The sequence below is a fragment of the Pan troglodytes genome, chromosome 13 (assembly GCF_028858775.2).
Source record: "Pan troglodytes isolate AG18354 chromosome 13, NHGRI_mPanTro3-v2.0_pri, whole genome shotgun sequence".
Classification (NCBI taxonomy): Eukaryota; Metazoa; Chordata; class Mammalia; order Primates; family Hominidae; genus Pan; species Pan troglodytes.
Genome location: NC_072411.2, coordinates 30,730,326 through 30,744,848, shown reverse-complemented (window position 1 = coordinate 30,744,848; position 14,523 = coordinate 30,730,326). Strand labels below are relative to the sequence as shown.

At 44.6% G+C, this 14,523-nt stretch overlaps 1 protein-coding gene across 10 annotated transcripts in view; it reads left to right on the top strand.

The window, feature by feature from the left end:
- Window positions 1-1,157: 1,157 nt before the first annotated feature.
- Window positions 1,158-14,523, top strand: part of LOC741724 (putative inactive fatty acyl-CoA reductase 2-like protein) — a 49,386-nt gene continuing 36,020 nt past the window's right edge. For 4 of the 10 annotated variants that reach the window (XM_063791063.1, XM_054679737.2, XM_063791066.1 and 1 more), the window contains exons 1-3: window positions 9,432-10,858; window positions 10,987-11,111; window positions 11,868-11,935. In XM_063791063.1, the coding sequence (XP_063647133.1) occupies window positions 11,026-11,111; window positions 11,868-11,935 (154 nt within the window). In that variant the 5' untranslated portion in view covers window positions 9,432-10,858; window positions 10,987-11,025. Of the gene's footprint in view, window positions 2,621-2,975; window positions 3,192-4,835; window positions 5,711-7,064; window positions 7,110-9,431; window positions 10,859-10,986; window positions 11,112-11,413; window positions 11,567-11,867; window positions 11,936-14,523 lie in introns of those variants that run through there. The other 6 variants (XM_063791057.1, XM_063791064.1, XM_063791058.1 and 3 more) reach the window with 5 other exon arrangements.

The window sequence follows — 14,523 nt, the reverse complement described above, 5'->3', positions numbered from 1 at the left end:
CTGGGATGGCCCAGTGATGCCCAACGGCCCGGTCAAAAGTGGACAAAGCAGTTGTTTGGATGGACCTGGGAGATGTTGCTCAGAGATTCTGACAGGACAAAGGTGAAGAAAGGGTCAGAGTGTCTGGAGAGATGGTCACAGTCTATGGGCTGCACAGGATGGAGAAAGCCAGGGAACAGGCAGGGTGGGCAGTGGGGTGCAGGGAGAGGCAGGTGCATGGTGGGACGTCAGACCCTGTGAAGGCTGTGAGGGTGTCAGGTGGGTTGGGCTCCAGGTGCACCCTCAGTGCACTGGGTGGGTCTCACCCCAAGCTCCCTGGACCCCAGCCAGGTGATGTGGTCACTCCCTGGGGGACTGCTCTCAGGCCCCGGCTACCTACCCTGGGCAGCGCTGTCCCATCTCAGGACTGGACTTTCTCAGATCCTGTAGAGGGCACAGCCTCCACCCAGGAGGGGCAACCCCATGGTGCAGCCTGAGCTCTCCATGGGCCTGGAGCATCCCCTGCCAGCCTTGTGCTCCCCATTCTCCCAGGTCCCACTTTTCCAGTGTCAGCCAGCAGGGATGCCCCGTTCTCCCTTCCCCATGTGTCTCCTGGGCTGAAACTTGTGGCAGATTGGGACAGGGATGGTGCTTCCCTCAGGCCCATTTGGGGAGGGGACTGGCTCCCAGACTGGTGCAGGTCCTCAGCTCTGCCTCGATTGGCTTAGAGTGAGATGGATCAGTCAGTTCCCTGAAGGTGAAGATAAGAGACTGTCCCTGCTGTTGGGAGGCTAGTCTAGGGATGGAGGACTTAACAGGTCCTCCCAGGCTGTCAGGCCTGGGCAGCACTGTCTTGTCTTAGGACTCAGAAAGTCCAGTCCTGAGATGAGACAGTGCTGCCCAGGGCGGGTGGCTGGGACCTGACAACATTCCCCCAGTGATTGACCACATCACACATCCAGGGTCCAGTGAGCCTGGCCTGAGACGTGCCCAGTACACTGAAGGTGCACCTGGAGCCCACTCCACCTGATGCCTCCACAGCCCTCGCAGGGCCTGACCTCCCAGCATGCACCTGCCTCTCCCTGTACCCCAGCTGTCCACCATGCCTGTTCCCTGACTTCCTCCATCCTGTCCAGCAGGATGGGATGGACATGGGGACAGCCTGTGTGCACACTTCGTGGCGAGTGGGAGTGACACACCATCTCTGGGAGGCACCATGGTTCCTGCCAAACCCGATCCCAAGACTCTGTCCTTGAGGTGGTTTTACCAAACCCCAAACCCAGAACTGCGGTTGTGGCTCAGGGGTCAGCTCCTGCTAGTGCCAGGACACTACTGGGAGGCTGGGACTTGACCAAAGCCCATGGTGTCTCTGGCCTGAGGACAAGGTGTCTTGGGACCATAAGGCCAGCCCACCAATGGCCATTGGGGGCTGAGCCCCAAATCATAGGGGCTCAGCCCCAATATTTGTCCTTCCCTGGCTCCTTCTGGTTCAGTCCCATCAGGGCCCTGGATCCCAAGACTCCAGGAATCCTGGCAGCTCAGCATACTTTATCCTGTTTCATCTGAGAGCAAAAATGTAAAATTGGATGCACAGAAAAGTGACTCAAAGTGCTTAATGACTAGAAGAAATCTAGGAGCAGCAAGAAGGTAATGTGGAGGGAGGGACCTCCATGACCGGTGTCTGCAGAGCCAGGGTTACAGGCACCCAGTGCTGTGGCCTGGCACCACCTGCATCTCAGAGGGTGGGTGGCACACTCCTTACCCAGAGGACAGCAGGCCTGGTCACCAGCTTTTCTACCTGTCCCTGTAAGCATCACATTGCTGGAGGAAAATCTCATGCCAGAGCTTGGACCATCCCTAGCTCAGGGGTTAGGGGTTGTCCCTTGGTGACCTAAATGAAAAAACAGGTCCAGAACAGAGTTCCTGATGCTGGACACTCATTCAGTCTTTGAATCGTGGGAGGGGAGGCCTGGTAATAGGTAGACCTAACCTCTTTGAGGAACTACAGAGCCCAAGGCTGGAAACCTCCAGAATCCTCCACCCCCTGATCCTCCCTGGGGACCCCTGTGGCCTGTCTCACTGAGCACTCTTCCATCTGTAGATGTCTGGGCTGCTGTACAAGGGAGTCCCCTTTCAGGTGTGGTGCTAGACATGGTCACTCCTGCTGGATGTCTAGGTGGTAGAAACCAAGGACCTAGGGAAATACCAGGTACAGCCTTTCCACGCTCATCCAGAGCAGGACAAACAGGCCAGGCGGTGTCAGGAGCCCAGGTCTCCAGCTGGAGGGAACGTCAACCCTGCAGTGGGAGCAGGGGCCCTTTGCACATCCTAGGCACAGATGGTAATGTAGACACCACAGGTAAGCTGGGCTTGGTACCTACCCCTCCCCATATTCAGAAAGCCAAACAAGGAGCTTTGTGCAGAATGAAACCTTTCCTCCCAGAAGCACTGCTGACTGTTTGGTGGTTGCCATTTGTCGCAGTGAGCCTTTGTTCTGAGGTTGGGCTGGTTTCTCCTCTTGGCCCTGCCCTACAGATCATAAAGGAAAACAGCAAGAGGTCCCCAGCAAACATCCACAGATGGCCTTGGAAATAAGTCATCTTCTGAGAAACGTGATGTTCTGGGAGGGATAAGGCATCAAGTAAGGCCTATGGCGTTGGAGGATCCCTGGGCAGGTGGGGCAATCCTTGGGGTCTTCCCATGGGAATAGGGAGGTCCTGAGGCAGAGGCAGGGGTTCCACAGGAGGAGTCACAGAGCTACCAAGGGCTCTCCTGTGCCAGAAAGCAGTCAACACCATGGACTGAAGACCTGCTGGGCTCCAAGCCCTGGTCCAGGCTGGGGCATGTGGGGCCAGGAGGGAACTCACAGAGTGGGAGGCAGAGAGAAGTGTGCTCAGAGGGCACCCATTTCTGGGTGTAATGTGGTCCAGAGATTTTGGCTGGGAAGGGCTTCCAGAGTTTGTGATAGGTGTTACGGAGCTGCTTCCTCTCCCCAGCCTCACTCTGCAGGAATGCCAGTGAATATATTGCCGACATCTTGGAGGTCAGTGCCCTCATAGTGTAACGGCATCAGCAGATCTGCCTGTGCTTGGACTTCCTGTACTACCCATTCCTGAGGGGCGATGCTTCTGCAGGGCCTGTGACTTGGTGCACAACTTCAGACACCATCGTCCTGGGGCAGCACTGCACCCTCACTCTCCAGATTACCTGAGGTGGGGAGTTTGAGACTAGCCTGGCCAACATGGTGAAACCCCGTCTCTACTAAAAGCACAAAAATTAGCCAGGTGTGGTGGGCACCTGAAATCCCAACTACTCAGGAGGCTGAGGCAGGAGAATTGTTTGAACCCGGGGAGTGGAGATTACAGTGAGCCAAGGTTGTGCCACTGCACTCCAGCCTGGGCGACAAGAGTAAGACTTCATTTCAAAACAGCAACAACAAACAACAAGAACAACAAAACCCAACATTTTCCAATACAACGAAACTCACTAAGCTTTATAAGGCCCCCATCCCTCCAAGTATTATCCTTTCTGGCTGCCCCAACATTAATGACAGCAACTGGTACTAGCCATCTGACATACAATCCCAGTACATTTTTGGGCTCTGATGTTTTCTAGGAATTTTTTCTTTACAGACTTACTGAAATTAAGCTCTATTCCCTCAAGACCTGGTTTTCATAAACTGTATAGTTTTGCAGTTGAGGGAAAATGGTCTGACGTCAGTCAATCCACTGTTGACACAGAAATGAAATAAGGTAACGGTAGGATTATTGTTAAGATTGAGAGGTGTATGAATCATCCTACCCTCTTTCCCAGCCCCCAGGTGACCATATAATTAAAATATCCTTGATATTTCTATGTCGTTTAAGTTGTTTTTAATTCTAGAACCCCTCAATCTTTCTCTATTCAACTTAAATGAAAAGGCATTTGAGTATCCAGAAGACACTCAGCACTCAGAAACAAAGGAAGAAAAATGGAAACATAATGGTCAATGCCCATGTTCTACCCCAGGATCAAATGAGGCATTAATATTGAGAGTTGTGATTCTGAATGAGTCTTAATCTCATGCACATCTTAGTTGTTCAAAAATGTGTCATGTCAGCAAGGTGGTAACAGTGAAGATTTTCTACAATCAAAATAGTATAGTTATGTTCTGTTGTATAAAATAGAAATAAATGGACCACATTGATCAGAAAAATCACCCTAGCATATTCCGACAGCTTAATTTTTAAAAAGCTATGTTATATTAACAATTTAACCACATAGATCTGTCAGCTAGAATACATGTTGCATATTTAATTGACAATAATTTTTTTGCTCTCTCAGAGAGGTGTAGATAGATTTTGGGGTTATCAAATGGTTCTGACTTTTTTTTTTTTTTTTTTTTTTTGAGATGGAGTCTTGCTCTGTCACCAGGCTGGAGTGCAGTGGCGAGATCTCAGCTTACTGCAACCTCTGCTCCCTGGTTTAAGTGATTCTCCTGCCTCGGCCTCCTGAATACTGGGATTACAGGTGCACGCCACCATGCCCAGCTAATTTTTGTTATTTTTAGTAGAGACGGGGTTTCACCATGTTGGCCAGGATGGTCTCAATCTCCTGACCTCGTGATCTGCCCGCCATGGCCTCCCAAAGTGCTGGGATTACAGGCATGAGCCACTGTGCCCGGCCGGTTCTGACATATTTTTAAGAAAGTTTGGGCTGATGCTATGGTAACTCAATTATTCATGATACATGTCATCTTGTAAGTAGGAGTATTCAATATTCATGATTTTGAAGCTATTTCAGAATACTATAATCACACTTGACAGACTTCAGAATTCGTTGAAAATCTCTGGAAATAATTAGCAATTTGTTATCATAGACTCTAAACAGACCTTCAAAATGCATTACATAGATTTGGTAAAACAGATTGTCAGTCTGCCAAAAGTAATCACTTTGGTTTGATTTGCATTGAATGAAAATTTTATAATGTAAAGCTAAACTTTTCAGGATCACTGCACTGGGTTTCTATAGGACAACACTGAACAGGGCTGCCACTGAAACACCTTGGATGAGAGCCTCAAACTCCCTGAACACAGCTTCCAGCACACTACTGGGAGAATGATTGGGACTCAAAAATATGTGCAATGAATCTACTTACGAGCTTGTTGGAAAGGAAGTAAAGAGGTTGTATGTAACTACCTCAAATTAATACTACTACAGATAAAGTAGTAATCAGTACTGACAAAGTAATAGTAGCGCCAAAGTAGTACTAATAGCCCTACACTAGTAGTAGTAATAAAGTGGCATCGCTATTGATTCTATCCGTCTACCTACCTACCTGTCTGGATGGGAGGGCATAGGATTTGACTGTAAGATTGGGCTTAGCAGTGAAGACAAAAGAGCTCATGCATGCTTTGGACAGGTACGCACTCAAACTTGGTATCATGTGACTGTTCTGAATTCCAGAACCAAAGCTAAAAGGTGGAAGTTTTGCTTGACTGTGTCTCACATTTTCCTGTTGGTCTATTTTCTAACACATGTTGCTAGAATTCTTTTTACTCTGACTGCCTTTTATGTACAGACAATGCTGTTATTGACGAGATCACTCCCAAGCGGATTGGAGATTGTCCCAATACTTAGACCTATAGCAAGGCCTTGGGAGAAATGGTGGTGCAGCAGGAGAGCAGGAACCTAACCATTGCCATCCTAAGGCCCTGCATTGTGCGGAGCAACGTGGCACGAGCTTTTCCCGGTAAGCCCACTTACCTGGATTCTGTGTTTTGCTTTCAAACTGAGGTTCTTCTAGCCCAATTATTTTCTGATGTCTTTCTTCTTCTTCTTCTCCTTAGGATTTATAGCTAAGTGCAGCCAATCAAATATTAACCCATTATACTAGGGCAAAATTCCACTTTGGGATCATGCGGCTCTTCTGGCAGTTACCCTATCTTAGAGTTGGATGGAGATCTTAAATTAGCTTCTAACTACTCTAGTCTCAAAATTCCGATGGGTGATGTTTTCATATCTTGGCTTTCCCACTATAGCTTAAACATACCAGAATGTTCTTGATGGCCAAATTGGTAGTATTGCAACTAACTGCCAGGGTGACAAAGCTCACAGAAGGATCTCAGTTTGGGAATACTAATTTTTTTTAACCTCCGTATACTGCTGTGTCCTTTTGAAAGTACTTTGAATTATACCATCTTCTTCAAAGCAAGTCTGTGAAGCTTTGGGGGCAGATAAATCCCAGCTCCACCACTTACTGGCAATGCAACAGTTTTGAGTTGTTCTTTCCATAGAACAGGACAGATACTACTTTGGAGAGTTGGTTTAATGAGACAATGTAGGAGGAGTGCTCAGTCTCTAGTAAAAAGCAGGTCCCTACTAAAAGGCTCAGTGAATATTAGTCCCTTCATCTCTTCTCCTCCTGTATCTTTGGTCTCCCATTATACGCATTTCAACTTTTATACTGTAAGGTAAAGAGACGGCTTAGGGCTTAGGAAACAAACTGAAAAAGACATTTCCCTCTAACTACTCTTAAGCATAATCTTTCCTGTAACATCTTTAAGCAAGTCAACACACATTACTACCAATCATGTTTTCAATGTTCTCCTAAGGAGGCTAAAATCAGGAATGAGGTGAAGTATGGTTGGTGAATTGCTTAGCAGATCATGATATAAGAACAAGGTTCAATGTAGCCCTTAAGATGTCATAAAATGCCACAAAACCATTCATGACTCCTGCTACGAACAACAATCCTGGCCAAATTTTAATTCTTGCACAAAGTGCAGAAAATAGCCAATGCTTTGCCATTGATCTTTGGGATCAATGAATTAGATCTATTGGCTGGAGTTTCAGTGCCCTTGTTTAAAATTTATTAAGATTAGACTGCAGATGTTCCAAAGATACAACAATTTTCTGAAATGTGTAACCAATGGAAATTTTCTTTCTTTTAGGGTTGGGTTGATAATCTAAATGGATCTAAATTAGATCTATCGGCTGGAGTCTCAGTGCCCTTGTTTAAAATTTATTAAGATTAGACTGCAGATGTTCCAAAGATACAACAATTTTCTGAAATGTGTAACCAATGGAAATTTTCTTTCTTTTAGGGTTGGGTTGATAATCTAAATGGATGTAGCCGACTCATTATTGCGGTATGTATAGGGATGAGGAAGTAACTGTAATGTAGTGGAGGAACAGTAACAAAATTCTTAGTGCTGGCTTAGCTTCATTGATCCAAAAACATAAATGCTACTTTACTATCAATTGAAGCATATTATTTCAATTAATCTGGTTATAATATGGAGGCAGGATGAAATTATTTTTATTCTTTTAGAATTTTTTATCAGGAAAACAGGTAAAGTGCTATCAATTACTATTTAAGAGTTCTATTTTGAAAAGTCTTTAATAATTAAGGATTTTTCTTTTATTTTAAAAAAAGTTTTTTAAAAATTAAAAATAAAACAAGCAAAAGTCTTAGGAAAATGAAGCAAGTAGCCCTGCCACTGTATGTACAGTAATACAATATTTGTCACAGTTATTATGTACGATATTATAAAAAATTTCGCATACAGTACAAATTAAGGCCCTGTTTCTCAAAGGACATCAAGCCTTATGACCTGGTGGGAGGGAAGATGCCACTTAATTATTGCGCCATTTTGAAAAACAGAATTCGTCAAGGCGGATAGTGGTTTTTTCCCACCTGGTCTTCAGTCACAGGTGGGGGCTGGGGCGGTGGCGTCGTCTTTGTCGTCAAGGTAGACCCTCTGTAGCCACACTGCCCTGCCGGGTTCTCTGGGTGCAATAAATACCAGTCACAGTTTGGGAGGGGGCCGTGCGCAGGTGGGCGGAGGCCTCTGGGCTGCATGTGCCACTTCCTGTGCAGGGCAAGGTGGGCAGAGCGCGAGAAGGCGCGGTCGTACCAATGGCCCTGAAATGGCCAGTGGCCCCTGTGCTTGTGGTGGTGGAGAGTTAGCTTGTCTGAGTGAGCACGCTTCCAGCTGCATCCATCCCAGTGGCAGTGGTCGGGCTTGTCACTTGTGTACTGCGCAGATGTGCCTGCAGGGGAGAATTCTTGCTGTAGGTCGCCTTAGCCGCATAGGTATGCCTGGTGTTGCGGTTCCCAGGCCAGGAGCAGCTGCCAGCTTGGGCTTGGCCTCTAGCAGCTCCAGCGGGGACGCCGGCGCCACCACAAGGATAACGCGGGCGACTGGGGTTGCCAGGCCCAGGGCTGTGGCGGCGGCGGCCACCGCCTAAGAGACTAAAGACGGGCGTGGAGGGGCGGAGCTGGGCAGGGGGCGCCTCATAAAGGCGGGGCTGGGTGTCCCAAACCAGGGCCACGGAAGGGCAGCGGGAAGGAGGCGTGCGGGCCGTAGGGGCTGAGGGGCGGGTGTTGGGGGCGGCGTGGGGGGCACCCGGGACCTCGCATGCATGAAACTGCAGGCCCGGGGCGCCCTAGTGTTTGAGGACGCGCGGTCCATGCCTGAACCTGGGTACGCAGCCATAGCCACCACCATTCGCTTCAGGGGGCTGGGCTTTGACCAGGGGGCTGGGCTTTGACCAGGCGGCTGGGCAGCGCCAGTTGAAAGCGGTTGAGCAGGCCTGGTGCGGTGGCTCATGCCTGTAATCCCAGCACTTTGGGAGAGCAAGGCGGGCGGATCACGGGGTCAGGAGATCAAGACCGTCTTGGCTAACACGGTGAAACCCCGTCTCTACTAAACATACAAAAAGAAAAAAAAAAAAAAAATAGCCGGGCGTGGTGGCGGGCGCCTGTAGTCCCAGCACGTTGGAAGGCTGAGGCGGGCGGATCACGAGGTCAGGAGATGGAGAACATCCTGGCTAACAGGTGAAACCCCGTCTCTACTAAAAATACAAAAAAACAATCAGCTGGGCGCGGTGGCGGGCGCCTGTAGTCCCAGCTACTCCGGAGGCTGAGGCAGGAGAATGGCGTGAACCCAGGAGATGGAGCTTGCAGTGAGCGGAGATCGCGCCACTGCATTCCAGCCTGGGCGACACAGGGAGACTCCATCTCAAAAAAAAAGAAACCGGCTGAGCAGTGCGTGCCATCTGGCAGCGGGTCCAGCTCCGGGGCGCCTTAGGGCAGCGGCGTGCAGTGTTCGGGTAATAGGACGCAGACGGCGGGGTCGCCGGGAGCTTCGGGGTGGCCTCGGCCCCAGGCCATCCAGCCCTGTGGACCGAATGGAGTCCCGCACGCTGTTGAGGTAGTTGTGGGTTCCCCTGGCCTCGGGCTCGGCGCGGGGTCAGCGCTCCTGCAGGCGGCGCTTGCGGTACGGGCTGGCGAAAGTGGAGACGGACCGCAGGATGGATTCACTTGGCGACATGGCGGGGAGCTGGGAAGACGGACACCGGTGAGTGGCTGCCCGGGAGGGCTGGTCGGGGCGCGGACAGGCGGGCATGGTTCTGCCAAGGATTTTGCTTTATCGCAAGATGGGGGTATTTCGTCCTTTCTGCAGTTTATAATTGCATGAATTAGTGCAGTGAATTGAGGATGCAGTAAAAATATCTTCAAAGATTATTAAATTCGTTATTATAAAACAGATACAAGAGTTTATATGTGTGTATGGAAAGCAGGTATACATCAATAATTCTTAATGAATACAAGAAACAGCTACCAATATTGGGGCAAATTTTTCAAATACAAACATCAGTGAATATAGGCAAGGCCTTTTCTTTTTTATTATTCTATTTTAAGTTTTAGGGTACATGTGCACAACGTGCAGGTTTGTTACATAGGTCGACATGTGCCGGCAACGCCTTTTCAATAATGTCTTACAAGGAGAAACGTGGCTCCTCTAGGTGAGCAGCCCTCAGTGCGCATCTCCCTGAAGTCCACATTGATCTGGCAGAGCTGTGGGGTTCGCAGCTCACACTGAGGCATTTAGGGCCTAAACCCCACTTTACTCTTTTGTACAATGAATGGGAAATCAGTGATCTAAATGGTTTAAATCTTATTAGGGATTCAGACTTCCCTTCAGACTCTGTCTCTATTCCTCCCAGAGCTGGGTTCAACATGAATTCAAATAGAAATATGAGACAATGAATTATGGTAGTGACAAAGACCTTCTTTCGAATTTCGGATTTTTCTAGCAGCCCCTTTCTTTCTGCTTCCCACCTGCCTTCAACTCTTTCTCCTAAAAAAGTTCAATTGGGGTGAACGTTTGGTGACTTAGAACATCATTATTTTAACGTGATCCCAAAGCGGTTTTCATTATATGCAAAGCTATATATTTATTCACATTTTTAAAAATGTTCTAAATTGGTTTCTTATGTCCAAAAGAAGGGGAGCTAGTTATAAGAAAAGAGAATTGAGTAACATACGAAAGTGCTAATCATTTCAAATTAAAGTGGGAAACATGCAAAGCAGAAAGAATCAATTTCATAAACTCAACAAATTATTAACATAAATAAGTCCAAACTCTTGTATCTATATAACATCAGTGATCTGTGAGGTGAAATGAGATTCTGAAGAAAAAGTAAATAATAAGGCCATTTTTCTAAGCCAAAAAAGTTTTTGTCATTAATTGTGGAATTTCACCAATCAATTTTTTTCAAATAAAATTTCTTAAACTTTTAGTGCCTACTATTGCTTGTAGGTTAATAAACCCTAACAGAAAACAAAATCATTAATGAAATGGAAAACAAACATTAATGGAAAATTTGTGTAACCTTAATTCTTAACGTGTCTTATGAGTTAATTTTTAAAATGTGAAGGTTTATTCTTGGTGTTTGGTAGTTAACTAAGTTTATTAATCTCTCACAAATATGAGGAATTTTATTCCCTAAAGGAACGTGAGGAACAGGAGTAGTTCAAGAAAATGCTGAAGATGCGCTTGGCTGGGAAGCTAGGATAGGCTGACGAAGTCAGACTTAGTGTGGGAACCTGGTAAGCAGTGGATCGATGTTAGCTGTTTTCACTTATTGCACTAGTATAATCAGTTTGATGATACATACTTCAGCCCCAGCTGTTACTTAAGACCTGGTTTCACATTTTATGTTCTTTTTCCTGTGCAGGCTGGGAAAGGGTTTCTTCTGTCCATAAAAGCTACTCCAATGGCTGTGGGAGACTTAATTCCAATTCCAGGTGATACAGCCGTCAATCTCCCACTAGCTGTAGGATGGTGTGCTGCAGTTCACAGGTGTGGATGCTCAAGTGGGCTTTCAAAGATGTCATGAGAGGGAGGGTTATTGTATTAGGCACATTTTCCAAATATAGGCATTTCATTGTACAAGACCCCAAATGTGAGAAGGTGTTTGTTTCAGTGTTTTATAGAGTTCCTAATATGCCATCATATATACATTCAGTTGTTTTCAAAATACAGTTTAGTACTTGGCTACTCACAAAGTAATAAAACATTTAAATCACTTAACCATACAATTCTTGATAACCAAAAGGCTTTTCTTTCTACTCAGTAGTTTAACATTCAGCTTTCTTTTTTAGGGCAAAGGAGATAGAAGTGGATGAAATGAGAGAATTTTCTTTAATTGAACTCTGGTTCATGCCAAAAGTGTTCAATCACTATGTGTGGGGAAGTTTCCTGGTACAAAGGAAAAAAAAACAGGTTGTTCATACACTTGGCTGTGTTAGTAAGTGGTAAACAGAATTAAATTTTTTTATGTGAACTCATACATATGTGCTTCATAATATGTCACTCCTATTTAACATCTCTTTCACACACACACATCCCCCCACCTCCGCACACACTCTTTTGCTAGTCTTCTTCCATTTTGCTTATTAACCCAAAGAAAGAAAAAAATACAGAAGCCTTCTTGCATAGGTTGCTTTAATCAGATGAATTATTGAAACCACTCTGTCTAAATATTATTTTCCCTTATTTTTCTTTCATTAGTTTTCCATTCAGTTGTATTTATTTAATTTTTATTTCATTTTCCAGACCTAAGTCAGTGTTAGTCTACCACTGTACATCTGGTAACCTCAATCCCTGCAACCGGGGCAAAATGGGTAAGTACTTTAGCCATGTAACTGCATAATTACTAGTGTCTGACACAGAGAAAAAATAGACAGTGTGTCATGGAGCTTAGAGCCTACATGAGGAGGAGGACAAAAAGTAAGCAAAGAGACAAAATAATGAGAAATTGTAAATGTGTGGTAGTTAATTAGAATGTACTGTGGTTACCAAGGAAAGGAGTCCTTGGGAACACATACATGATTGTAAGCAGTAGGGGGTCCTTTGGCTATAGAGATTTTAAAAAACGATGAAATAAAGCAAAAGTTGGCAGTTATAAAGAATCTCAGTGATAAAATACTGAAATACTCCTCCCTGCTGGGGCAGTGGGTCCTATACACACCCCTTCCCTTCTTGATATGTCACTGAGAATGCAACGTGATCAATGACCAATGAGATTTAGAAAAGTCGGGTGATGTTATTCCTTCCTTATTGAGTGTGTAATAGTGATCACTAATTTATGCAACTTGTTTCTCTTGGGTGTGCATTAACTACTCTACTAGTGATTTGTAAAAGTGAATAGGAATCACTATGGGAGAATAAAAACAACACCCAGATTTCTTGGACCCTGTGACCAAGGTCTTGGGTGATGCTGAGAAAACTATATTTTTAATAAGCATCTAGATGATTCTTGATGCTCGTGGAAATGCTCTTTGAGAAACCCTGTACTATACAAATGATTAATTTGTCTGAATGTAAGGGATTTAATCTGATCCATGTACAAAAACCATGGAAATCAATTTGAGTACAACTTAAACATCTAATGATGGTAGAAGATAAAAGTAAGAAGTTTTGCTATTCTGTAGAATTTCTTAGTACCTACTAACTAATGCACCCCTTCTATCCCTGTTACATAGGTACCACTAGCTCTTCGTATTCCAATGGTAAGCCATGGTACCACACTGAGAGTTCTATTGCAGGGCAGCTGGACACTGTGGCTCATTTATATATTGTGGCTTTGAATTGAAAAATGCTTTTCCAGAAATGAAAAATACCTGGCCTGCATGTTTCCTCTACCTCTCTCACACCTATAGCAAACACTGCGGGCTGATACGACATTGGTTATCCCTGTGCCAAGGCTCTGTTCTAGATTCCCTTCTAACACAGCATTTCTGGAAGCTATTACTATTAATTTGATGTTGCATTCAAATTAAACTCATTTGTGTTTCCTATTGGGGACTCTTAAGAGGGATAAAAATGCTGCCTACTAGGAGCAGTAGCCATGTTAACAGGAGGTTGAGCATATATAGTCTCAGGTGATATTACAAGGAGTGATAGACAGCTGGGTGGGTGAACATGGGCTATCTCTCCATGGAATTGTCTCCTTTAGTGTCCCTTAAGAAGAATTTTTAATCTCCTGCATATAGATCTTAAGCATCTTTTATCAGATTTATACCTAGGGCCTAGGTAATTGATGCTTTTTTTTTTTAACTAATTTAAATGTCTTTTGTAAAAATACATTTTCTAATTGTTTGTGCATGATGTCAAATGCAATTGATTTTTGTATATTGACCTTATATTCAGCTATCTTGCTAAACTTATTATTGCTAGCAATTGTATAAAATTTCCTCATAATTTCCTAATATAATCATAATCTGCAAAAATACAAGTATTATCCCCATTTTTTCAAGCTTTAGGTCTTTATTTTTCTTGTTGATAGCACCATCTCAGCTCACTGCAAGCTCTGTCTCCTGGGTTCACGCCATTCTCCTGCCTCAGCCTGCTGAGTAGCTGGGACTACAGGCACCCACCACCACGCCTGGCTAAATTTTGTATTTTTAGTAGAGACAGGGTTTCACCATGTTAGCCAGGATGGTCTCGATCTCCTGATCTCATGATCCGCTTGCCTTCGCCTCTCAAAGTGCTGGGATTACAGGCGTGAGCCACTGCGCCCAGCCTTCTTGTTGAACTTCTACTATAATGGTGAATAAAAATGGCAATAGTAGGTATTATTGTCTTGCTGCTCATTTTAAGCGGAAGACTTCAAATATTAAACTCACCTGCCATTTTTAGGATAAACCCAACTTGGTCATACCATGTTATCTTTTTTTATATTTTGTTTAATTCAGTTTGCTAATCATATAGTGCCCTTGTTTTTCTATTATCTGAAAGTGCTTTTGTAATAGTGGAGTAATCTATTCCTCGAAAACTTGGGAAAAGCACCTTTAAATTATCTTGATTTATAATTTTTTGTGAGAAGATTTTTTATTGCTTCAGTGTCTTTAATAGTTAAAGAATTTTGCAGGCTTCATTTTCTGTTGGAATCAGTTTTAGTAAATTATATTTGTCTCTTTTTCTAAGATTTTGTTTGTTCTAAAATGTATTTACATTCTTTTTTGTATTAATATTTTTGTCCTAAACTGTATCTGTAATTATGCTTCTTTTTTAATTCATAATATTTGTGTGTCTTCTCTTTTCTTCTCAGCTAGTCTCCAAAGGGTTTATTTTATTTCTTTTTTTCAAAGAACCAACTTCTTCAGGCTTTATTGACTTTTTTCTTTGTTCTTTCTTTCTTTCTTTCTTTTTTTTTTTTTTGAGATGGAGTCTCGCTCTTGTTGCCTAGGCTGGAGTACAATGGCATTTT